Genomic DNA, 26,496 nt, shown 5'->3' on the forward strand with positions numbered 1-26,496 from the left:
GGTCTGTGGTGTGGCTGATTTATGCAATCATTCCTCAGTTCCTTCTTGCTGGGCTGCTGTTGCTGAAGAGCTGTCCGTCCCAGGCCGAAAGGAGCCGCCAACTGTAAGTGAAATGAAACAAAGTCAGCTTGCCTTTTCTATCCCCCCCTTCATTTTTCTTTCCCGCCTGGACACAATTTTTTTTTTCCTTTTGCGAACAATCAGCACCAGATGCTGTGGACTTAGCAATAACATAATCTCTTCTGCCTGGCAACACCCCCCCCCCCCGGTTTCTATTCCATGCAATCTCTTTTCTCTTGGTAGGGGGCTAGAGTTTTGTCTTCACTCTTTCACGTTCCAGCTAATTTTCCATTTTAAAAATGTCCATCTTCAATGCAAACTTGGAAGGGAGTTTGGATGTGCCTCAGTGCTCACTCAGGAAACTTTCAGTTAGAGGCTGTGACAATTTTCAGGTAGGATTCGATCACATGCTAGTAAATGCAGGCTGCACAATTCTTACCTGCTACACTCAAAAAAGGAAAGAGAGGACTTTGGGCAATAAGAAGAGGGGTGGAAAATTGCTGGGTAACCTCTCTGGAAAGAGCTCAGAACGGCTGCCTCCTATGTAGCCAACGGTGTCTAATCGTCCCACAATCAGATTGGGATGAATGATGGGGAGGGGGAGTTGTCTTGAAGTGCCTTCATTGCACAGGTTGTCCTATAAGTGCTTTAATCTACATTGGGTTGGCGGATGTGTGAAAGAACTGTGGAAGCCTGATTAATTTGGCCTCCAGGTTATCAGTTGAGGGTGGCCGTCTAATGTGACCCAGTGCAAAATGTCAAGGTGAAATCTGCAAAGGAGGGGTTGAGTTCGGTTTGAAGCTCATGGAATCTCTTGCAGAGCCTGGATCCTCCCCATTTTCCAGGGTGTCCCAGGGAACGGTCATTTTTCTGGACTTTACGCATGTGCCGATTGCCTCAATCTTATTATTTAAAGCTCTGTGAGATTTCACATGTAGAATATCATTTTTCCTGTACACAGTAGGGCTGGAAGGGCAAATTTGATCGAGTTTGCATTTTAAGGTGACCCTCCCTAATGGAAAATAAAATGCAAAAGTGAAACAGATACTTTTCTTTAAAAATAAAATAAAATAAAATTTCTCCAGATTCTGCGATATAGTTTTCCAGCCATGTAACATGTACACAAATGCAAGTTACTGAGTAAAGTTTTGCATAAAAACACATCTATTTGTGATGGTAGCGTACAAAGAATGCACTGTACTGGAGAAAATTGCTTTGCAAAAATCTGTGTCTTAGGCAAACTGCATACAAAAATATGTGCATCGGAAGAAATTCACACTAAAATGCTTTTGAATCTTCAAGAGGACTTTTTTATATGTATTTAAAAAATAGCAAACTGCTGTGTACATGTGCAGAACTAACCTTAAGATTGGAAAATGAGAAACAAAGGGCTGCGTTCAACTAAATTCCAGAGTAGACCCATTGAAATTAACAGATCCATGTTAAAATAACATGGCCCATCTAGACCAGCATCCTGTTCTCACAGTGGCCAGCTGGGTGTCTGTGAGAATCCTGCAAATGGGAACTGAGCACAAGAACTCCCTCCTTGCAGTTTCCAGAAACTGGTAATTCAAAATCACTTTGCCTCTGACACTTCAGTGGGTCAACTCTAAGTTGGACTAGCATGGGACACAACCCTGGGAAATACAGTGGTACCTTGGTTTACGAACTTAATCCATTCCAGAATTCCGTTCTTAAATCGAAACCGTTCTTAAACCGAGGCGCGCTTTCCCTAATCAGGCCTCCTGCTGCCGGGGCCCTTCCACCATTCGGCTTCCGTTCTTAGACCAATGTAAAGTTTGCAACCCAGGACTCTACTTCTGGTTTTGCGAAGTTCATAAACTGAATAGTTTGTAAACAGGGCTGTTCTTAAACCAAGGTACCACTGTAGAGAAATTGACAGGTTCGGCCATCTGTACCTTTGCCTCTTTCTCTAACTCTCCTGCTTCCCTGAGTCTCTCTCTCTCTCTCCATGTACACAAGTGCAAATCATTTGAAATGCATCTCCTCCTTTGGAAGAGGACTGATGTTTAACTCCCAAAAGTAATCTTCTTCCAGCAGATCCCCTCGTGCCACTGTGACATTTCCCAAGAGGGACTCACATAATTCTGGGGGTGCAGGAGAATCTTGTAGTACAGTCCTGCTGGGACTTTATCGCTTTGGAGATCTGTTCAGACTCATGACTGAATACCCTCCCTGAATATTAACAAAACATAGAGATGCAAAACTTTCCCGCATTTGGAAACGAGTGAGTGAGAGAATGCTAAGGCCAGAACCATCTTCCTTGGTGCTTGATTTCCATGGGGATTATTTTGGGGGGAGAGGCATCCTAGATTTAATTCCCTTCCGCCGCAACGCTTATCTTTCCCTGCACCAACAGATATGCCCTAGACCTGTGCAATAAATTGCAACAGCCTGATTTGCATTTTGCTGCCAACAGAGGCTCCCCCGATCAGTAGCGGTGAAGTTGAGCTGATGGACAAAACCCTCCGAGTCGCCTTTGGTGTGTGCACCACTCTGCTTTTGCTGGGAAAACCGAACTGGATAGGTGAGAAAAGAAAACTCGTCTTGAATTCTATGACCCACTTTACAAAAGCTCTTCCTTTGAGATGCTGAAGGCCTCAGGTTCAGTCGGAAGCCTCTCCTCTGTGTGTTGCATGCTAAGGCCAGGAGCTGAAATGGAGGTGCAGGAGAGGAAGGGGCCAGGCATGATAGATAATAGAATTGTAGCGTTGGAAGGGATCCTAAGGGTCATCTAGTCCAAGCCGGGACGGGTCGGGACAATATGGGATTGGGAGGGCAACTCGCATCTCTTGCGGGGGCGCAATTCATGCCAGCACCGTCCATTAAGAGTTTGGGTGTAATCTTCGACACCTTCCTTTCCATGGAGGCACAGATTGCAGCTATAACAAAGGTGGCATTTTTTCATCTCTGCCATCTAAGCAGTTGGCTCCTTACCTCTCTCGCCCTGACCTAGCCACTGTGATCCACCCGACGGTCACCTCCAGACTTAATTATTGTAACTCATTCTACATGGGGCTGCCCTTGAGACTAACCCAGAAACTCCAGCGGGTGCAGAATGCTGCGGCGAGACTCCTTACAGGGTCCTCGCAGCGGGATCACATTCACCCAGTGCTATGCCAGCTGCACTAGCTCCTGGTGGAGTACAGGATCAGGTTTAAGGTGCTGGTTTTAACCTTTAAAGCCCTATACGGCCGAGGACCCTCGTACCTACAGGACTGCCTCTCCTGGTATGTCCCACAGAGGAACTTACGGTCTTCAAACAAAAACATCTTGAAGGTCCCAGGCCACAGAGAGGTTAGGCTGGCCTCAACCAGAGCCAGGGCCTTTTCGGCTGTGGCTCCAATCTGGTGGAACACTCTGTCACAAGAGACTAGGGCCCTGTGGGACTTGACATCTTTCGGCAGGGCCTGCAAGACAGAGCTGTTCCACCAGGCCTTTGGCCAGGGCACAGCCTGACCCCCTCCTTTAGCAATCTTCACAGAACTCTAGCCCAATGGTTGCCATTAATCTGATTTGAACTGATTTTATAATGAAATGATTTTAGAATGTTGTATCATTTTACTGTTGCTAGCCGCTCTGAGCCTGGCTTCGGCTGGGGAGGGCGGGTTATAAATAAATTATTATTATTATTATTATTATTATTATTATTATTATTATTATTATTATTAATAATAATAATAATATTAAGCCCCAGTAATGCGGCAATTCTCCTGCCAACCTAGCAGTTCGAAAGCATGAAGTGCAAGTAGATAAATAGGTACCACTCTGGCGGGAAGGTAAACGGCGTTTCCATGTGCTGCTCTGGTTTGCTGGCCACATGACCCAGAAGCTGTACGCCAGCTCCCTCGGCCAGTAAAGCGAGATGCACGCCGCAACCCCAGAGTAGGTTCACGACTGGACCTAATGGTCAGGGGTCCCTTTACCTTTAATGCGGCAATTGCAGCTAAAGAATCTCAGACAAATGGTCATCCCAAAACGCCTAGTGAAGAAGAGCCTGCCACCTTCCAATGCACTCTAAACATATGGAACTCCCTGCCACAAGATGCATCAACAGATCCTAGTCTGACTCAGCATCCTACATCTTAAGAGATGGGCTGTAAGTCAGTGGTTAGCACATCTGCTTTGTATGCAGAAGGTCCTAGATTCAACCTGCCAGGCAGGGCTGAGAGAGAGACAAAGTCCCATCTGAAATTTTGGAGAGAGCTGCTGCCCGTCAATGTAGACAACACTGAACTAGATAGACTAAAGGTCTGACTCGCTATAAGGCAGCTTTCTATGTTTCTGAGCTCCTGAAGCCTCTATATCTGACCTTGTAAGCAGAATGTTGGACCATATGGTTTGATTCAGGAAGGGGTTCCTTAAAACTTCCAGCTGTCTTTGGGAAATCCTCAGCACACCTGAGGCCATACCATTTCAGAGGGCAGGTGGAGGGCTGCACACTCGTCCCTGTGGCAGAAAGGAAGGAAGAAAATGTACCTCCCTGCATGCAGAATATTAGCACCTCAGGGTGAAGGGTGCGTTAGAAACCTTCCACAATCAGGGAAGCTTTAAAATGTGGATCATTCAGATCCTATTCACCATAAAGGTAAAAGGTGAAGGACCCCTGGATGGTTAAAAAAGGTAAATGTACCCCCTGACCGTTAGGTCCAGTTGCGGGTGACTCTGGGGTTGTGCGCTCATCTCACTCTATACGCCGAGGGAGCTGGAGTTTGTCTGCAGATGGCTTCCAGGTCATGTGGCTATCTACTTGCACTTGACATGCTTTTGAACTGCTAGGTGGGCAGGAGCTGGGACCGAACAACAGGAGCTCACCCCATCGCAGGGATTCGAACCATCGACCTTCTGATCGGCAAGCCCAAGAGGCTCAGTGGTTTAGACCACAGTGCCACCTGCTCCCATGCAGGACCAACATGAATAATAACAAAAATACTCTATGCTGTGCTTTAAAGTCCCAGCAATTACCTTGAAGACTGACTCAGATATTCTGTTTGCAAATTCAAATATAAAGTGTTGTTTATCTTGCCAAAAGCAAAGTTTTTTTTCTTGGGGGTAGGGTGGGGAGTGAAAATCTGATTTCAATAACTGTTTTGAGCAGATCGGCTTAACAAAATTATCTATATTAACTTCCCCGCCACCCCCAAGAGAGAAGGTTTTGATTTATTGAGGCAGGCTTTGCGAAGCTCATTTCCACGCAGCTGCAGTGAAAATGGTACAAAGTGTTTTACTTTGATCTAGTTGTTCTGCGGGAAATTTTCATAATTGGCAGCTCCACAGATCTCTGGGAAGTTTGAACTTTGAAGAATTTACGACGCTGCCATTCTAGGGGTAAAAGTCCAGCTTAGTTTGCTATTCTCCCAGAATTAGAAGGCTGCTCTGTTGTTTTTCTCTGTGTGCCAAAATACGTTTTTGACGCTTGGCTCGAGAGTTTACTTCCCAGAGGAGCTCCTCTTGCTGTTTGATGGATGGCATTTGCCAAAAACATTTGAACAGAGGTGGGAGATCTGCCAGGAAGAGGCTAGGGAGACTGGGAGATGGGGAGAGGGTCATAGTGCTTTGCCTGCACAAGGACCTGGGTTCAATCCCCAACATCTCCAGGTAGGACTGCGAGAGAGACCTCTGCCTGAAGTCCTGGCGAGCTGCTGCCAGTCAGTGTAGACAGTGCTGAGCTATGTGGACAAATGGTGTGATTCAGTACAAGTCGGCTTCCTGTGTTCCTGCTCCTTGGACCAGGCTGGTGGCAGTATATTGGCCTGGGCAATTTCTTTTCCTGCATCCTCTTTAATAAGTTGTAACCATACCAGTGGTTAAATGAACCTCCCTGAGATTCCGTAGGCAATAACTAGCTCAGTGGTGGAATGCACATGGTGCATGCAAAAGGACCCGGGTTCAAAACTTGAATCTCCCATTCCCAAACCCTGGAAAAACGCTACCAGCCTTGTAGATGCTATTGATGTGTCTACTATGGTATGACCTGGAATAATATGGAAGATTCGTATTTGGCACCCGGCCAAGGGAGGTAGCTCTCAACTGGGTAGGAACACAGGGTGACCATTTAGGCATTGCCAAAAATCAGAAGAAAGGAGAACGCAGATTTGCATAGCATTTGCATATGTTCGCCGCTTATGTATAGTTGGCAAATTTAGAAGCAGACTATAATTTAAATACATCTCTCCCTGGTGGGTTAGGCTGGGAGCAAGTGATCCTATGCACCAGCTGAGTCTTGCTGTTGATGCTGCTGATGGAAGCCTCAGCCCTTGTGATCTTTCCTTATTTACCTTAAATCAGCCTTGATCCCTCAAATGCATAAGGACACAGGAAGCTTATAATGAGGAAGTTGCCTTAAACGGTCTTATACCATCGGTCCATCTACCTCAGCATCATCCACACTAACTGGCTCCCTGGGGTTTCAGACCAACATATCTCTCAGTCCCATCTGGAGATGCCAGGGTTTGAACTTGTCACGCGACACAGTAGTTCTGCAGCCCTTCCCTTTTGCAGGACAGTCCTCGGCAAAACAGGACACATGGGGGGGGGGTCAACCCTGAATTAATCACACCTTCATTCCCTGCTCGTGCAAAGCTCCCTGATAGGCTACGATCTCTCAGACACAGCTCCCTAATTGGCCAGGACATATGACACACAGGACAACCTGTGGCACAGTCTCATAATTTCATATCAGCCCCACCACCACCAGAAAGCCACACGGCGTTATGCTCTGCGGCTTCTCCTGCTTTGTGAGGTTTCCGCTCACACATGCCACCTTGCGCCTCCTTTCTCCACGGTGCTTGTTCTGGGATCCCAGCAGAAAAGATCAGCGTTTGGATTTGGGCGCTGTACAAATGTCCCTGTCACGAACTTTGGCCATGGCCGCCATGCGATTATTTATGGCTCCTTTCAGGACGTTGCCTTTTTCTTTGAAAAAAAACAACAACTAAATAATAAGAAGCTTGGAGGCATTCTTCTTCTTCTTCTCTACAATGGTGCTTTGAGCGCCCCCCCTTCCCACAGTGGGGGGTACTGAAGGCTTCAATGAGGCCACTTGTTCCCGTCCAAGGCCCCTGCGCAGGTCTCCAAAAAGGAGCCCGAAGGAACTCCTGCTGGCTCAAACGAGCGGGCGCTGAATGGGAACAAGGGGGTTCCTTTGAGCCTTTCTGTAGCTCCATGGAGAGCTGTCGTGGTGTGAGTAAAAGCCCCTTTTGAGGAGGCGTAATTTAGAGTTCAGTCCAAGACGGAGGAGGCAAAATTGATGAACCTTTTCTATAAACACTTTAAAAAGAGAGGTGGGAGGGGTGGAACGGAGAGAGAGAGAGAGAGGGAGATTTGGTCCCCAGGATTCTGGAATGTCCTCATCTCTCTGCCAGGCAAGCTGGTATTTTGATTTCCTCAGGCCAGAGTTGGGGGAAGCTTTTCCAGCTGCCCTGCCCTGTGGACAACCTTCTGGAGGCCACATGCCAGTGGCACGCAGGTGGAAAAAGGGGTGGGGCAGCAAATGCAACATTTACCTTGGTGCAATGGGGAAGTTTTTACACACACTTTCTGTCCTCCGTCCAGGCAAGCGAGGGGCATTATCAGAGTTCGGTGACCTTCCGCTTGCAGGATGGCAGCCTCCATTGATGGTTGCAAGAATGCGATAAGTTCACTGTTCCTTTGTTGTTTTGTTTTAATTCACAGGTGCTGCGGAGGATGGGGATTCCGTCAGCAGGGTACGTGTCTGTCCCTTTGGGTGCGTGTGGATTGTCCGGGGTAGGAATGGATTTGAATGCCAGTGTTAAATGCTGAGCCAGTTTATGGGGCAGGAGGGATGGTCCCATGTATTAACAGAAAGAAATGCAAGTATTGTCCAAGTGCTGTGTGTGTGCATGTGTGCGTGCAGCTTTCTTCACTGTTCCAATGGCCTATTCCTATTAAAATCCTCCTATTTAAGGGACCGCCTCTCCTAGTATGCCCCGCAGAGGACCTTACGGTCCATGAATAACCATAGTTTACAGGTCCCGGGCCCTAAGGAAGTCACACTATCCTCCACCAGGGCCTTTTCAGTGATGGCTCCAACCTCGTGGAATGCTCTGTCCCATGAGACTAGGGCCCTTCAGGATTTAACCTCCTTCTGTTGGGCCCGTAAGACAGAGCTATTCTGCCTGGCCTTTAATTTGAATTCAGCCTGATCTTTTATTTCCCTTCTCTTCCCTCCCCTTCCCCTTTAATGAAGATTACCCATTTTGAGATCCCACAGCCAATTCTCCCCTGGCCTCCTCGCTGGCCCAAGTAGGACTAATTCAGCCAGCTAGCCCTGGTGATTATCTAATGCTTATTAGATGGATTTCCTCTAAATTGATTTCTGAACTTTGAATTTTATTGTTATTCATGTTTTTATACTGTATTTTATGCTGCTTTTACAATTAAGTGTTTTTAAATTGTTGTTAGCTGCCCTGAGCCCAGTTTTTGAACTGGGAAGGGCAGGGTATAAATAAAAATTATTTTATTATTATTAGTAGTAAACAAATGATTTTGTTTGCAGGACTCCGCCTCTGCTGGGGAAGGCGGGAAGGACTACCCAATGTTCTATGTCACAACCATCCTGGTAAGGCAGCTTGGCAACTTTTGCGAAAGATGGGACTCCACAGTGTTGTGGTGTTATAACGCATATCAAAAAAAAATTTCTTCTCTTTACTAATGTAGCTGAGTCTGACTGCCCCCAAATACCCGTTGCTGGAAATCCCAGGTTGGCAGAGTGCTGTTGCACACATGTCTGGCTTTTGGGTTTCCTACAGGCATCTGCTTGGCCACTGTAAGAACAAGGTGCTGGACTAAGTTGGGCCACTGGCTTTTTTTTTGTTTCTTAAAAAAAATCAAAATTATAACAAGACATATTATCCAAAAACATATCATCCTTGCCCCCCCCATTTTTCCTCCCTCCCCCCCTCCCACACAAAACCCCACCCCACCCCGGACTTCCCTCAGTTCCAGTCTTTGGTTTCTCTAAGAATGCTGTTTGCTGCATGTTACAAAGTTGTATAGATCCTCAAACTATTTAGCTGATTATTATCAATAAAAGGTTTGTGAATGTTTATTCAAAACCTGCCAAGGAGTCCAGTTCGCTTTGTTGCGTCTTCAGATACTTTGTAAAGGGTTCCCATTCATCCTTAAAGTCACAGTTATCCTTGTCCCATAGTTTATATGTCAGTTTTGCCAGTTCTGCATAGTCCGTCAATTTTTCTTGCCATGATTCTTTAGTTGGGGTTTCTTCAGTCTTCCATCCTTGTGCTACCAGAACTCTCACGGCCGTTGTCGCATACATGAAGATGTTTTTCAACTTTTTTGGCAGGTCTTTCCCTACAATCCTTAACAAAAATGCCTCGGGTTTTTTAACAAATGTTAAATGGAACATTTTCTTCAATTTGTTGTAAATCATTTCCCAATTTTTTTAAATTACCTTACAATCCCACCACATATGATAAAATGTCCCCTCCTTTTCCTTACACTTCTAACATATATTTGAAGTTGGGCCATTGGCTTGATCCAGCAAGCTTGTCTTATAGCTGATGAAAACTTGGCAGCACCTGACAGGCAGCTGAGGTTAGGTTGACCCATGAAGCTCTGCCTGCGGTCTTTAGTGGTTCTTTCTTTCACATGTTGGGGCCCTGGTCAACGCAACCATGTGCAGACATTCCTTGTTAGCTAGGTTCCCCTTGCCTCATCCATAGGAAAAGCCTTATGTGATGGCCAAAGGCGCAGAGCTCGAGGGCTACTGTATCGACCTGCTGGAGAAGCTCTCCAAAATGCTTCACTTCAAATACAAGGTGGGCATCGTCAAGGACGGGAGGTATGGAGCGCTGAGTGCCGGAGGAAACTGGTCCGGGATGATCGGAGAGATTGTGAGGAAGGTAAGCTTTCTGCTGAGCATGTGTGTTGTGCATCTTTCCTGTTGAAAAAGACTACTGCCACTTTGCAGCACTCGTGGAAACTGATAAAAGGAAAACCTCATCAGAAGAACATGTTCTAGCCCAGACATCTTGGGTTGGATCAGTCTTAACTGGAGTCCAATATGGCGGCAGCAGCTATGCTATGACCCACCTGGGAAGTCCTCACCACCTGCCCATGGGTCCTGACCTGCTGGTTGAAGAACTATACTGGCGGGCAGCGTTTCTCCAGGAACAGGTCGTTTTTGACAAGGCTGTTCTTTACTTCTGCCAGCCATTCGTTTTGCATTAGAATCTCTGACCTCTAGTGCCACAGTTGCAGATTTGGACTTGAACATGTGTGTCTTCTACATGTATAACTCTTGGGGAGCCATGCAATCGTGCAACTGGCTCTGTCCCCCAGCCAATCTGCTGTCTCTCTTATTAGAAAATATTTACTAAAAGAAACAGATTTGTAGTTTTGCCACAGATGCAGACTATGCTTACATAACTGCCGCAATGCTAAAAACATTCCACGAGTGGATATTTTCTTGAAGTTTGTCATTCTAGTATGTAACGAAGAGAGACCGTATTCCCATAAAGCTATTTGGATGGCAATTCTGCATTTCTGATACGATAAACTAGAATTTGTTAATCCGGTCTTAATATTGTTGGGGTATTACTTGATTCCCCCTCCCCACAATTTCTTTGCAATGCAGACTTTTGCTGCTATTAACAGATTGGTTAAAAGTTCTAGATCTACTTCTGGGAATATACAGGCTGTCTCTGATACACTCTTTCGGTTAGTGCAAGGATTTCCATTTGCATAACTTACTCTCCCTCTCCTCTCCCTGTGTGTTCCCCGCTCCCTCCCCAAATCTGCTCTGGAGGTTGGGGGGGGGAGGAGGACCCTGAACAAATTTAGGAGAGGAGGGAAAGGCATGGAGAGGGTGTTGGCTATTTGCAGATTAGTTGCGCTGCAGAAGGCGTGCTGAGGAGACCACACATTACAAGGAACGCAAAAATAACTTTAGCTAGCTTTTAATAACAAAACCCCCTTTTACATTAATTATAATATATCAATAAGCATGACCCAACCACCAAGGTACTGAGAGAGCTAGGTGCTGCTCTTTATATACTATATCCAACAGCTTAATTACCACACCTTAACAGCACCTGCTATACTGCTTCACAGCTGTAAAACTAGATCACGTTATTTGCTCTGGCCCTTCAAGACATACACATCTTGTGGAACAATAATGAACCTTCAAATTTAAAGAGACCATTCAACAGAGGGGAGGCTCTGTTGTGCAGCCAAAATACTTTGCACTGATGGAAGGAATGCATCGAATGCCATTCTATTATTATTTTTTAAGTATCCCAAATATTTAGGATCGAATGACACATGCATGGGTGGATCCTGGATTTCTGAAGTAGATCCCACCCAACCCTGAAGGCTGAAAATCCCAATCTGTTGGATCCCCGTTCTCAGTGTCATGATTCTACTTTGGGAAACTGTGAAATGCACGGCTATCGACTGGGAACGAAGATGGGGAACAGAGATCTGTGCATGTGTGTGGAATCTAATGGCATTGTATGAGAAACAGTCCTCTGCCACCTCTATCTACCCTTTTGGTAGGAAGCTGACCTGGCGGTTGCTCCGTTGACCATCACATCGGTGAGAGAGGATGTCGTTGACTTCACCCAACCTTTCCTGTACACAGGAATCGGGATCTTGCTTGAGAAGGACACGTCCCTTGAGGAGGCTTCCCTCTTCCATTTCTTGACCCCCTTCAGCAAGGAGACCTGGTGTGGCATCCTGGTGGCTTACCTGTTCTCTAGCCTTTGCTTGTTCCTCGCTGCCAGGTGAAATGTCTCTTCTCTTTTCCAGATGATAGAAAGGAAGAAGCAGGTCCCCCCCTTTTCTTTTCTTTTTTTAAAATGGTGATAGTTGTGCTTGTAAGTTGCTTTGAGACATTTTTATGAGTAAAGTGAGCACAGTACATATATGTAAAGACATGCTAGCCAGACATATGGGCAGAGACACAAAATATTACCAGTTTTTTATCACACATCTTCAGCTGAGGTGAATGTGGCAAAATTCTCTTCTCAGGTTGATAGAAGCAGGTGACCTCCCCAACCCCACAGCCTTGATAATTTACTTCATGTGCCTGTAAACACATCACAAAGACCAGACACATCAGTGGATTCATAAAATAATATTATTAGTGATTTATTTTTTTACCACACTCCTTCATCTGAGGAATGTGTGGTAAAATTCTCCTCTCAGGTTGACAGAAGAGGCATATAACTTAAATAAAAGCAACAACAGCTGGGATGTTTTACCACAGTATGTGTATTAAAGCACACCATAGCCCAAACATATTGGCAGATTTTTACCACACATCTCTACCTGGTTATGTATTTTTCTAACCAGTTTTGGGATATACTGTCTATATCCCAAAAAGATGAGCCAGAAATGACTTTACAGCTTTGTTTTATTTATTGCTTGGTCCACCTTTCGGTATTCTAGTGAAGAGTTGAATGTTTCATGTTTCATTAAATACAGACGCAGAAGGTCATACATTTTATTGGGGTGGGTAAGTTTTTCCCTTCTCTGGTAACAACTGCCCTCCCCAAGCGTGCTTTCCCACCTGCAGTCGCCCACAGAGAGGGCAATTTTCAATGGAAAAAATGGCTGGCACAGAGGAAGATGGGGTCCTGCTCCACCAACTGCAGCCTGCCCCTCACCAGCTGACCCTTCTTACTCACAGCCAGTCCAAAGAGGCTTCCTGGCTTCCTCCTTAGTCTCGATTTTGCCTAACAGGGAGGAGTACGGTGGAGGCAAAAGATATAGGAAATAAATCAAGCCTGCTGGATTATTCCACCCACCTCTTATAAAGCCATCCAAATTGGTGGCTGTGGGGTGAGTTCCATAGTTTAGTTCCTTTGGCTGCGGCTGTACCTTTCCTTGATTCTGACTCCACCCACTGCTGGGCCTTCTACCCTATCACATCCAGTGGGTGCCAGTCACTGCTGGGCTCGAGTGGAGTTGGGGGGTGAAGCTCCTCCCTTTTCTTGCTCCTGAATGTTGCACAAACCCGTAGTCTAGGAACAGCCACTTTTCATCTGAAAAGAAAAGGAACCACCTGTTCTCTTTTGCAAGTTGCACACAGCTTGTGTGCTCCTGTATTGTATAATAAATAATAATAATAATAATAATAATAATAATAATAATAATAATAATAATAATAATAATAATATATTATTTATACCCCGCCCATCTGGCTGAGTTTCCCCAGCCACTCTGGGCAGCTCCCAATCGAGTGTTAAAAACAATACAGCATTAAATATTAAAAACTTCCCTAAACAGGGCTGCCTTCAGATGTCTTTTAAAGATAAGATAGCTGGTTATTTCCTTGACATCTGAAGGGAGGGCGTTCCACAGGGTGGGCGCCACTACCGAGAAGGCCCTCTGTCTGGTTCCCTGTAACCTCACTTCTTGCAATGAGGGAACCGCCAGAAGGCCATGTGTCCACCAGGGGCAGGTGAATGACTGCCTTACCTTTCTGCCTCCCCACTCCAGAATGAGCCCTTGCGAATGGGATGGAAATGAAGAGACCAGCTTCACGCTCATGAACAGCCTGTGGTTTGGAGTGGGGGCATTCACCTTGCAAGGTAGGCCATATCAAGAGAGGCACTGGGAGATTCTCCAAAGTCCCATAGTTTCAACTGTGCATGAAGAAGTCCTTTCTTTTGACTGTCCCAAATCTTCTAGCATTCACTTCCATTGGACGTTTAAGCACTTCTGATGTGCTTTCTGATGCTCCCATGCTCTTGCTTCCTCCCTGCAGGTACCGTGCCCCAACCCAAGTCTCTCTCTGTACGGATAATTTCTGCCATCTGGTGGCTGTTCAGCATTGTGCTACTGACCGCGTACATCGCTGGCTTCAGCTTTGTTTTGGAGTCGGGCTCTGAGCAGGTCTCCATCCAGACCTTTGAAGACCTGGTGAAGCAGGGCCATCTGGAGTTTGGGACCATGGAAAGCTCTTCAACACTCCAGTATTTCAAGGTGGGCTTGGCTATGTTTGGCTGCCAGGGATTTCAGCCCTGGGGTAAGACAGCAAAAACCAGTTGTATGGGGACCTTGGCGGACTCTATACCAAATGCAGTTGGTACAGAACAGGCATAGGCGACCTCAGCCCCCCAGATGTTTCAGGACTACAATTCCCATCATCCCTAGCTAACAGGTCAGGGATGATGGGAATGGTAGTCCCAAACCATCTGGAGAGCCGAGGTTGCCTATGCCTGGTATAGAACAAGATTTCCCAAACTTGGGTCTCCAGCTCTTTTTGGGTCTCCAGCATCATCCTGGACTACTGGTCCTGCCAGCTGGGGATGATGGGAGTTGTAGTCCAAAAACAGCTGGAGGCACAAGTTTGGGAAACCTTGGTATAGAATACAAGTTTCTGGAAAACATGAGTGCTGAGAGTCCTCAGGTCCTCTGAGAGAACTCAGGTCCTGGTGACAGGCTTCCCAGTGGGGCAACTGGTTGGCCAAAATGAGAACTGGATGCTGGACTAGATGGGCCTTTGGCCTCATCCAGCAATGCTCTTCACAGGTTCTAAATGGGAATAAACTTGGGAATCTAGAGGGTTGCTTTTTTGCCCCCCTCCATGCACACTGCTCCTTTGAAGGGCTCCTTCCACCCGTCTATGCATCCCCCGACACAATTTATCATGGTAACATGTTGCTGTTACTTGTTTTCTTCTTTACCTTTCGTGGCTCCTTATTTTACTCTGTGGAGAGTCGTGCCCATTTATAGCACTATATAAACGGACCAAGCAAATGAACAATGAAAGATTGAATGTCATTTTGAAGGAGGAGGGCATATGGTTGGTCTCAGCCATAGGAGCCAACTCCTAGAGGCTCAGCTCCCTCTGCCCCTCCCATAAAATATTTGAGGGGGCTGGGACTCCCCCCAAAAAAAGTTGACTGGCATTGCCATTCAAATGGTGTGCATGCACTGTGTCATGTGATTGGTTATGCAGGGTGGGCCTCACCTGCTCCTCCCCCATATATTTTATTCAAGTTGGTGCTCCTAGACTCAGCTAACCACTTGTAGTGGACTGGCCCATCCAGGTCAATTCATCAGAATTAAAATCTCAGACATCTGGTGGGCTCCAGGTCGTTGTGAGTCCCATGCATGCTCTTCATAGTACAGGGGTGCCAATTTGCACCTGCCCGCTTTCCCCTGGGAATCTGGGTAAAAGTATAAATAATCGTAGCCTTGAAAAGCATGTAGAGCTGAAAGGGGAAGTAGGAAATACTCTTCCAAAGTCCTCCTTTGGCTCTGTGTAGTTTTCAAGAGAAAAGAAGGTAACTTTATGTGTCACCTCGTGATCAAGTGCAGTCTGTGGGTGCCAGGGGAACACCTAAATGGTACCACTGTATGCATGGGTGTGCCTTGGCGACCCCTGACATTATTGAATACCCTGTGGCTTCTTCGAATTACAACTGCGAACTGCTCAGCACATACTTGTGTAAATGGCAGCTCTTTTTCATAGAATCATAGTGTGCTGGTCCTGTGGGTAGATTGAGAAGCGAGGTCCAAGTCCAGTCCGAGGTCGAAGGAGCAATATGGAGGCAGACCGTAAAAGCTGAGGCTGGGTGCAGGGCAGGGTTCAGGCAGGAACTGGTGACCAACAACGTTGCTTCTGTAACTTGGGGCTGGGGCTGGCTGGCTTTTATCTGCCCCAAGCCATAGGGCAGCCCTGATCCTCTGGTGACTTGCCTCTCCTGGCCTGGAGGCGAGCATTCCTCCTGCGGGAACTTCATTCCCTCTGCCTCTCTGCCCTGAGCCTCTGCAGCTCAGGAGAGGCTGGAGGGTTACCAGACCCAGAGGCAACCTCAGCTTCCTCTGATGGGGCTGAGAGTGGAGCACCTGCAGGCAATGGGTCCTCCATCACCTCAGGAGCCAGAGCAGACTCAGTTGGTGCCTGCGCTTGAGGATCCAACACAGGTGAGGACCCTTCAGGCTCATGCCCCGGCCCCGGCTCAGCTGGTTCTGGAGGCGGGGAATCCTGTGCAGGCCGGGATCCCACAGGTTCAGCATCCGACTCCGAATCCCAGGCCATCACACATAGAATTGTAGATTTGGAAGACTCCCTGGGGAACATCTGGTACAACCCCCTCCAATGCAGGAATGAATATGCAGCTGTCCCATATGGGGATCAAACCTGCAACCTTGGCGTTATCACCACCATGCTCTTACCAGCTGAGCTATCCAGGAAGCCCTTCCTAATGTGATCCACTTGTGGCTGCAGAACTCCAAGAACCCGATCCAGCAGCTGGTCTACGAGTCCATGAACAAGAAGAAGGACACCGCTTTTGCAAAGAGCTACCAGGAGGCAGTTCAGCGCGTGCTGGATTCGAATTATGCTTTCATCGGAGAGTCCATCTCTCAAGACCTTGCTGTTGCTCAGCACTGCAACCTGATCCGCTCTCCAGAGGTCATAGGGGCAAGGGGGTTTGGCATCGCCACACCAAAAGGTAAGCCAACAAGAACCAAGAATTGGACCTGAGATGTTTCAGATCACAACCTGATTCTTAAGCCAGGGCTAGGGAATCTTTTTCAGACAGAGGGCCACATACACTCCTGAGCAACCTTCCAGGGGCCGCATATTAATGGCAAGTGGTGCCGGAGGCCTTAGTGGGCAAAGCAAAATGTTCCCTTTCTAGAGTAGGCTAGTTTTACCCATACACACACATTTCTGTTCCCTTTCCATGCAAGCAAGAGGCACATAGTTCAAGGACACATTCCAGCCAGGCCAAAACACTCAAGAAGGGTGTGAGTCAGGGCTGTTAAAGGATGTTGCTAAAAAGGAGGTGTAGCTTGGGGGGGGGGGGATCTAAGGACCTGATAGCAAGGCTTGGAGGGCCACATTTGCCCTGTGTGCTAGGGGTTCCTCAACCATCTTCAGCAGCGATTCTGACTTTTGTTCTTGCAGTGTGTTCCATTTCTTTGGCATTTGCCTACCCAGTCTTTGGGTAGAATTTGGTGATTCTTTATTTATTATTGTTGTTGTTGTTATTTTATTTTTTAATGCTGTGTTGGTTTGTATTAGGGCCAACTGAAAGATAGCAAGTTGGCTTTTGGGGGCGCACCCAACTAAGTTCTCATCAGAGTTAGATCAATTTAAATTAACGGACCGTAATTAGTGATGCCCATTAACTTCAGTAGGTCTGCTCTGAGCAGGGCTGGCATTGGCTCCAACCCCTTTGAATTCACTTGGAATCTTCTTCAATCTGGATGTGAAGCTAAAAAAGGAAAATAAAGGAGAGCGGGGAGGGCGGAATAAACAGTAGCTTAAGATGGAACAGAGGATGAGGTATCATGCAGACTTAGGCCCCACCTGCATTATACATGATACATGTAGAGCAGCATCATGCCACTACTTGCTTCTCCCAAAGAATCCTGGGAAATGTAGTTCATTAAGGGTGCAGGGAGTTATTAGTAGTCCCTCTCAGAGCTACAATTTGCAGAGTAGTTTAAAAGAGCAATTGCTCTTCCCAGGCAACTCTGTGAATATAGTTCTGCTTACAACTCAGAACCTTTAACAAACTACATTTCTCAGGATGCTTTGGGGGGAACCATGTTTGCTTGCAGTGGTAGGATCCTGTTTTAAATGTCCATTGCAGATAGGAGCCTTAAATCTGTATACAGTTTCCACCAAAAGCTCTAAGGTGGTGTTTCCCAAACTTGTGTCTCCAGCTGTTTTTGGACCACAACTCCCATCATCCCTAGCTAGCAGGACCAGTGGTCAGGGAACTACAGGGAACTCTGTAGTATGTGGGAACTGTAGTCCAAAAACAGCTGGAGACCCAAGTTTGGGAAACATTTCAAATGACATAGAACCTACTGCTTCAGCATCCCCAATGGGTGACCTTCCAGTCCTTACTTGGAAATATGTAGTGAAGGAGTGTCTACCATAGGCTGCCCTCTAGATGTTGTTGGACTACAACTCTCTACCATTCCTGACTGTTGACCCTGCTGGCTGGACTGATGGGAACTGGAGCCCAACCAATATCTAGAGGGGACTTCCATCTTCCAAGGATTGGTGGCCACCAACCTGGATGGCTTTAAAAGAGGGTTAAGCAAATTCATGGAGGATTGAACTGCTAACCCTGAAGACTATGCTCTGCTTCTACTGTTGGAGGCAACAGCCCTCTGAATGCTGGGAATCTCAAGTGGGGAAGAGTTGCTATTGCACTCAGGTCCTGTTTGCAGACATCTCATAGGCATCTGTGGGAACAGGATGCTGGACTAGTTGGGCCACTGGCTTGATCTAGCATGGCTTTTCTTATGTTCTTATGGCAGTCTGCTCCACAGTCAAATGCTTTTTGTACTGCCAGGAAGTTCTTCTTGGTGCTTAGCTAAAAACCCCTTCCATGTAACTGGAATTTGTTGGTTCAGGTCCTGCCCTCTGGAGAACTGCAATTTTGCTTTGCCCATCGATGACAAAGCCCATCAAATGCTGAAAACGTCAACACCAGCACTTATTTGTATCTGCTTCAAGCTCTAATTGGAACACATGGGAATCTTAATGGAACACCAGGAGATATTCTAAGGGTGGCTGGCCTTTTTTTTTTTTTTTTGCTGAGCTATAGTCAACCTTCTGGATGTCAAAGCAGGCTTGGCAAAAGTGATGAACTGGGTGTGGAGAGTTAGCTTGTTGCTTGCTTGGCACCTTCTAATCACTTAAGTACAGAATTGGGCTTTTTTGCCATCTTTCTCTCTCCCCTTCTTGCCCCCACCCTTTGGCTTATCACCCAGTGTAAATGAATAATTGACATAAAACCCAAGGCTTGTACTCTGTTTTGTGGCATTGGACTAGGGTCTTGCACTTCCAGTACTGCGTAGAAAATGACACCGAGTTCTTCATCCCGGTTCTGCTTTCACTTTTTATAAAAGTAGTCCGAGGATAATTTGGAAAAAGTTTGGGGGCAATACCTGGGGAAACCAGCCAAAAGGTCTATGGCTAGTAGTTGAACATTGAAGATGTTTTTTGCTGGAGCGGTAAATAAACAGAAACCTAAGGGGTAGGTGGGAAATAATGGGTTTGGGGTAATGAATGCAAACTAAACAAGTGTTACATTTTATTATTGACTTTGGATTGCCTACTCTGTTTCCAAAAGCTCTCTTCCGCCCCACCCACCCCCTATCTCAAAGAGTGGGGAATTTGTATCATGAAAATCAAATGTGATCTGGAAGGAACATAAAGTGTGGAAGCTGAGCGTAATAGGGCTATGACGGCTGCGGGGCAATAGCTATGGGAGCGTTAAGAGATGACCTGAAGGCAAAATCCCAGACCGTGTTGCTTAGCCTTGTGATGGCCATCACAGCTGGCATTTCCAAGCAGATGTCCACAGTACTCAGGACTAGCAGCCTGCCAAGGCATGGTTAAGGAAGCAAAGCTGCTCTACAGAGCCAGTTTTGAAGCACCTTAGAGCTAGACATCCTGCGGCAAAGCCACCTTGTGTTCAAGAATTGGGACCAAGGGTTGCATATGGCTAGACTAAAAGTGTGCCACAAACTCTGAGAAGCAGCAGTTATCTTTTTATGCTTGCCAAGCAAAGCGCTTGAGATTTTCTTGAAACGGTGGTTGTTGATGATACATCTAAAATCCTTGTGTGAGTGGGAAAGCAGACTGATAGGACGTATACCTTATCTAGTTTCTAGCCTGATGTTTGGGTGCACGTAGCCATCTTCCAAGCTTTGCCTGTGAATTGTTTAAGGCTGGGCTGGCCTAAATGGTGCCTACAGACATTGCTGGATTCTATGAGATTCAGGTCAGAGGTGATGGGAATTAAGCGCCTGGAGGGGGCACCAGGTGACCTACCCCTGGGTTAAGCCAAGAAGTGATGACCCTTCTACTAATCCGTCTCCACTCCTAGGATCCCCCTGGACTAACGAACTGTCCGTGGCCATCTTGAAGCTCGGAGAATCTGGCGATCTCGACTACCTCAAGAGCAAGTGGTGGGAGAGCAGCTGCTCCGATGAAGATCATGACAAGTGGAGCCCGCTGAAGCCTCAAGCGCTGGGAGGGATCTTCCTCTTCCTTGCCCTGGGCCTTGCCTTGGGAATGGTCATCGCTGTGGTTGAGCTATCCAAAAAGAGCCGGCACACTGCAGATCAGGAGAAGGTGAGTTGCACGTTGGATTTCTTGCACCGACCATCAGTGCAATGCTTATCATCCATTAGGATGTGGTCAGTATAACCCGTATACTTTCAGGGTTACCTGGGAGAAAGTGTTTTACTTGTGTGATGTGGGTGGCCAATAGGTTTTCCCCTTGCCTTGAAAGAAACTGAATTTAAAGCCCTGGGGGGCTTCCAGGATATTCTGTTGTGTGTAGGAACCATTTCTCTGCACTTTCCTCTTACCGATGGAGAGGGCTGATAGCACCCCTCAGAGCAGGAGATGCTCCTAAACAACAACTCCCATCAAGCATGAGCAGGGATGATGGGAGTTGCAGTTTAGCAATGCCTGGAGGTCCAAAGGTTCCGCCCACCTGCCTCAGAGGCCTGGAATTGATCCTGGGGGTCTTCTGTAGCTTTCCTCTATTTTAAACAAGGTTTAAAGGAAGCTTTTAAACTTTACTAATATCCTTCCCAGCACATTTCCCAGAAATTTCATTTTAACTTCAGGAAACCCCTCAACTGGACAAGTGAGAAGTCGTGCGTGTTATCGAGCATTTGGGGGCAGGTTTTAGGGCAGGAAATCTTCAACTTTTTCAGACACAAGCTCCACCTCTAACTCCCAAATGCAACTTGTTTTTGTTTTTTAAGAACATATATTTGCAGGGCAGTAGTGCTGCTGTTGTGAGCAGATCACCTGACTCAATGAGACAAGTGCTGGGAGCACTGGTAAATCTGATTTCCCCATAACTCCCTACCACTAGGAAAGCAGAATTTCCCAGTGCTCCTGGTGCTTGGTTCACATCCATAGTAGGTTGCTTTGTGCCACAAGCAACATGTGGGGGAAAGACTACCTTCCAGCTTAGGAGTGACCCCTCTGATCTCCCATGGGCATTTCCCAGGCTTCCTACCTGATACTGCTTTTGACAAGATGGCAGGGATTGCACCTGGTGGTTTTGCTCATGCAAAACATGTCATCTTACCCCTGAGCTAACTGCCCCTCCTCATCTCCCCACTCTACCGAATTCCCGCAGTGTTTCAGCTAAGTCACACAATGCACAAAGATGTGCATTGATCTGCTGCTCTCACACTGTTTCCTGCGAGGCTTTCAGTGCTTGCCACATACCCAGAAAAACAACATTCCATCACACACTAAGGGTCATGTGAACTGACCTGCTGCTGCGTTTTTATTTCCAATGAAGGTGCTCATTAGGGAACATTGCGACTTTTCTTCTACTTTTTTTTTAAAAAAAAAGAAATTTCCTGCAGGACGCTCTTTTGCCAATTGTGGGGTTCCCTTGCGAAATGTTTTATTACGAACCGTTTTTGTACCACCATCAATCACCTCCAACTGCTCAGCAAACCTTAATGAGAGTTTGTAAAGGAAATCAGCAGTTTCTAATTGACAGGCCTCCCAGCCTCCTGTTGTCACACTGCCCTTCCCTCTAACTTTACAGATGTTCACAGTTAGCTGATCGCGACACAGCAATATATCATAGCCCACTTTTCTTGTACTAGAAACTTAATGGCTTACCAAAAGAAAAGAAAAAGTAACGCACGTGTGGAATTTCTGATTTACATTTAAACTCTTTGAGGTGGTGCTTCATTGAAGGTTGGCGTGGAGAGTCTGTGGCTCTCCAAGGTCTCATTGGCTTTCCAGGCCTAATGGTCAGAGACGATGCGAGATGGGAGACCAGCAATATCTGGAGGGGCACATATTTCCCCATCCTTAAGGGGAAGGGGGAAAAACACAGCACTATCATTCTCTCTGCCTTTCCTTGTGTTTAGAAATCTTGCTGTGCCGTGTTCACCAAGGAGCTGAGCCAACGCTTCCGGCCGAGAGAAGGGACGCCGCAAGAGAGCGCAGGGAAATCGAAGCCATGAGTCGACGTAGGAAAAGCAAAAGGCCAAACCTTAATGAACTTCTTCTCCCCTTTTTTAAAAGCAACTCTACTATGCATTACTTAGTGGTGCTCGCTTGAGAGCTCTTCCTAACAATAGAGGGGGGTGTCTGGCTAAAATCTAGCGTAGGTTCTCTGTAATAACACAAACCCTAAACCCTCTCCCCATATGTAACATTGCAAACCGCAGGCGACTGAACCAGTTTGTTCGGGGGCTTGCTAGCGCCTGGGTCCTGGGTGTTTTAATATTTTCACTCTTCCAGAGTATATGTTACTGGTGTCTGTAAACCACAGCCTTGTCAGGATGACCAATGCTGATAGCAGTTGTTGGAAGAACCTTAGTGAAAGCTATGCAAATAATTCATTTGGAAGTCTAAGGGGAAGCAGCAGCACCATTGGGCTTCTAGGGAGTTGTGTGGGTGGGCAGACACAGTGGCGAATAAAGTGCAGTTCTGAGCTCCATAGCAAGCTTTTTTGAGAGCAAGTTGCTAGTCTAATGAAAGAAGGAAATGCTGTAGACTGGGGGGGAGGGTTGCATGTGTTGTTTCAGGTGTCTGCAGATCTCCTCCCTTGCAAGAAACATAAATCGTGGAAGTGTGCTCAACATGCAGAACAGATGCAGGTAGAAAGTGTTTCTTGACCTTTCCTTGGCCCAGAGCATTATTTGCATTTAGTGCTGAGTATAAGCAGCCTTAAATGGCACTCCTGTGGACCTGTTCAGCTGTGTTACTGACAAGTTGCTCAGAAGGAGGTGGTGTTTTTAATCAAATGCTTAACGGAAGCCTAGGTTTTGCAGATGAAGCTAGGAAGTGCTTCCATCGCAAAAGAGCTGGCAGGTGCCCCCAGCTGTAGTAAGGACTAGTACCAACTTTCCCAAATGCCTCAATGCAGCACAGATTTGCATGCGCTTAAGCTCACTGAGATCAGTGTCCCTGACTGTGTTGCGCAGTGTGATCTAGAGTTCCGACAGCTTTTCCTTTTTTGTGTGTGTGCGTTCAAGCTTGCTCACAAACTGCAGTAGCATATGAGCATCTGGGAGACAGCAGCATTGGCCCAGGTTGTAACAGCAGAGGGCACAAAGGTCTGCCACAAGTTACATCTTTTAATATGTGCTGGGGATTTAAAACGAAAGGGCAGATTAAGTTAGGATACAAGCTACTGCTACACAGAGCTGTCTCTCTCTCTCTCTCCCTGTAGAAGTCTCTTCTAAAACCCTCTCTGCAAGCCAACCACCTTGCCTTACAAACGGAACAAAAGAATTAGCAACATTTTTATGTATCACAAAAGTCATCTAAATAAAAGCAAGTTATGACCAAGCTGCCTCCTTGTATGTATATCTACACATCAAAGTCTGTAGTTTGCCAAGTGTGAGAGAGCGCCAGTGTCCGGCAGTGGTTAAGTGTGTTGGACTAGGACCTGGGAGACCAAATTCAAATCTGGGAGCTGCTAGGAGAAAAAAGTGGGATATAAATGCATTAAACGAGAAAGCAAATTGATTTTTTGGGGGAACAGGGAAAAGGGACAAGATACTTTCAACTCAAGTCAGCTTCCTAGAAGCTTTCAAAGTTTCATTTTTAGTTGTGATATGCAATCGGTTCACGAGCAGCTGCCAATTTTGCCTGCCGGTTCAGGCTGGCTTTGCAGACCTTGTGGATTATTTTAACCTGTGGGGCTTCAGATTTTGGTAGCGGTAGGGGAAGCTTGAGAGCCAAAGTCCCTTGGAGCTAGTTTTCCTGCTTCACATTTCTAAAGCAACTCTTCCAGGCCTGCAGCCTCTGAGAAAATCCTACTGAGTGAGGGTGGGGAATGGGAGCAAAGGATTTGGATCAAAAGCAAAAACAGACTTCTCCTCTTTAAAAACTCTATTTGGTATCTGCCAAGTAAATGGCTGGTGTATATTTAGGCCAAAATATAAAAAGAGATTCTTCACTGGCATTTAAATATTTCAATATGAATGTCTCACAGAAGAAAAAAAAATCAAGTCTTTTCCCATCGCAAACACCACAGCATTAAGATAAGCACTTACCAAAAAAAATGAAGAGAAAACCCAGAACAATATGAGTGAGATACATAATCCATTACACACACAAACACATATATATCTATATAAAGATATATATATATATATGAACAATTGTGTGTGTTTGTGTGTTTATATATATATATAAATAATGAATCATATTGTCGCTTTCCTTAAATCATAAAAGCACAATATAAATACGGAATTGTGTGAACTCATTTTCCCTGTGGTAATAAAAATACATTCTTTACAATTAAAGTAAAACTAGTGCAAGTCCTGTTTCCAGCCGTCGCTCACCCCCTGGAGTCTCTCCTCGCCCGGATCATTTGAGGGGCACCTCGTACTTGAAAATGACGCTGAAGATCTTCCCGCCGAGGCGATCGGCCAGCCAAGAGTTCTTGATGACGGCAAGCTTGAGGCTCTCGCATTTGAGGGCTGCATAGTAGTTGGTGTGGATGGCGCGGCCCATTCCTTCGATGATGACCAGGTCGGTCTTCCGCTCCCGGACCAGGTTGGCCAAACCTTTGTCTAGACGGCTGAAATAAGATGCAGAGAGCTTGGTGAGTGGGGGACGGGAAAGCGCTCAACTCCACAAAACCTGGGCAGGCCTTCTCACACCTAACTGGGTTTCTGGGGGTTTTCCTGTTGTTATTCTGTCTCTCACAGCTACAATAAAGTAAAGGTAAGGGGACCCCTGACCATTAGGTTCAGTCATGACTGACTCTGGGGTTGTGGCGCTCATCTCGCTCTATAGGCTGAGGGAGCTGGCGTTTGTCCACAGACAGCTTCCGGATCATGTAGCCAGCATAACTAAGCCGCTTCTGGTGAACCAGAGCAGTGCACGGAAACGCCGTTTACCTTCCTGCCAGAGCGGTACCTATTTATCTACTTGCACTTTGACGTGCTTTCGAACTGCTAGGTTGGCAGGAGCAGGGACCGAGCAACATGAGCTCACCCCGTTACGGGGATTCAAACTGCCGACCTTCTGATCAGCAAGTCCTAAGCTCTGTGGTTTAACCCACAGCACCACCCGTGTCCCACAGCTACAATACACCTATCATTACAATTATGGACTGGTCATTTCTTTGTCAGAGGGCAAACGGGCAAATTTATAAGGGGGATCAAATACTCCCCCCCTCACTGTATCACATGACTCCCAGGACAAGTTGAGGGGGAGACAGGTGCTGTACACCATGGTGAACATCTAATACCGGATTATATACCAGGGATGGGGAACCTTATTTCCCCATTCTCTTCTGGTGTCAGCCGCGAGCCAGCAGTAAATCACACTGTGCCAGTTGGAGCTAATAGTTGTTAGCAAAAAAAAAAACCCACCACAATCTGCACAGGAGTGCCAGGCCAAATGGGCACAGCAGCTCATCCCCATTAAGTATTGCTCCCATGAAGAAGTTGCCGAGACTGAAGGTCCCCACAGCTGCCCAAGTCTCCTCTGCTCAAGGGCTTTTCCCAAGCAATAGGAGACTGTGCCTGCATACAGCTCCATCTGTTTCAACTCTCTTTTGGTTCTGAGAGACAAGGGCGGGGGGAGGAGAGCTTGTCACACCCCATGACTCTACACCAACCCGACTCATTTGCGCCTCTTGGCCTCTCTCTTCCCATTTGCCTGCTTCAGCTTCTGCCTCTGATTCTGGACTGCTCTATACCATGGACTCTCCCAGCTCACTAAGCCCTGTTGCCTCTTCAGCTTCCAACACCTCCTCCTCCTCCCAGTCTTCTCCCTCTGGCTACTCATCGTCATCCCGCCACCAATCCCTGGGCTCTGAGCCTTTTTCCCTTTGGGGTTCCCCAGCTGGTGCCTCCCGACATTCCTCTATCCATCTAGTCCATGGTGCCTGGCAACCTTCCGAGGGGCCGCAGGTCAGTGGTGGGTGGAGCCAGAGGCAAAACTGGGCGGAGCAACAAATGCAAATGTCACCCTTTCTACTGTAGGTTAGTTCATCAGCATCATCAGAATTCAAGGGCCTATTCCAGCCAGGCAAAAACAAGCAAGGAGGCTATGAAGCAGGGAGTTTTTGCAGGAGGCAGTGGAAGACAGGAGTGCTTGGTGTCCATGGGGTCACAAAGAGTCAGACACGACTAAACAACAACACGAAGCAAGGCCGGTGAAGTTTGTGGCCCTGCCCCTGTCCTAGACAACAGCACTTTATACAGGCCGCCCACGGTTTGCCTAGGTTTAGGGGCATGCCCAGCATTATGGTCCCATTCACACAGCTCTTATGTCAGTGACACTTCAGATTGGGGCAATGCATGTCAGTTTCACGGCTGCCCCATTCTGCTTCAGGGTTTCTTTGCAAGCGGCAGGAAACTGACACGCATCACCTAAAGGCTTTGCTTTTGACGTGCTTCTGGAAACTGAGAACAACTCGGTGGAACCAC

At 46.7% G+C, this 26,496-nt stretch overlaps 2 protein-coding genes across 3 annotated transcripts in view; one reads left to right on the top strand and one right to left on the bottom strand.

The window, feature by feature from the left end:
• On the top strand, nt 1-23,395 carry LOC309376829 (putative glutamate receptor). The gene is made up of 11 exons (XM_081923696.1): nt 1-103; nt 2,501-2,608; nt 7,756-7,787; nt 8,600-8,662; nt 9,786-9,965; nt 11,620-11,846; nt 13,567-13,658; nt 13,835-14,052; nt 16,307-16,532; nt 19,938-20,185; nt 21,967-23,395. Exons 2-11 carry the CDS (start codon nt 2,536-2,538, stop codon nt 22,060-22,062), a joined length of 1,455 nt encoding a protein of 484 aa, XP_081779822.1. The 5' UTR covers nt 1-103; nt 2,501-2,535; the 3' UTR covers nt 22,063-23,395.
• Nucleotides 23,251-26,496, bottom strand: part of PANK4 (pantothenate kinase 4 (inactive)) — a 29,261-nt gene continuing 26,015 nt past the window's right edge. For both annotated transcript variants that reach the window (XM_081923574.1, XM_081923575.1), the window contains exon 19: nt 23,251-24,635. In XM_081923574.1, coding sequence (XP_081779700.1) covers nt 24,422-24,635 — 214 coding nt within the window. In that variant the 3' untranslated portion in view covers nt 23,251-24,421. The remainder of the gene's footprint in view (nt 24,636-26,496) is intronic.

Source organism: Podarcis melisellensis (assembly GCF_964234715.1).
Source record: "Podarcis melisellensis genome assembly, chromosome: 8".
Lineage (NCBI taxonomy): Eukaryota > Metazoa > Chordata > Lepidosauria > Squamata > Lacertidae > Podarcis > Podarcis melisellensis.

Bases quoted from the DNA above. Each gene is read 5' to 3' on its own strand.
- LOC309376829 (XM_081923696.1), top strand. From the start codon at position 2,536: ATGGACAAAACCCTCCGAGTCGCCTTTGGTGTGTGCACCACTCTGCTT. The intron at 14,053-16,306 runs GTGGGCTTGGCT...TTGTGGCTGCAG, and splicing joins CAACACTCCAGTATTTCAAG to AACTCCAAGAACCCGATCCA. The intron at 16,533-19,937 runs GTAAGCCAACAA...CTCCACTCCTAG, and splicing joins TGGCATCGCCACACCAAAAG to GATCCCCCTGGACTAACGAA.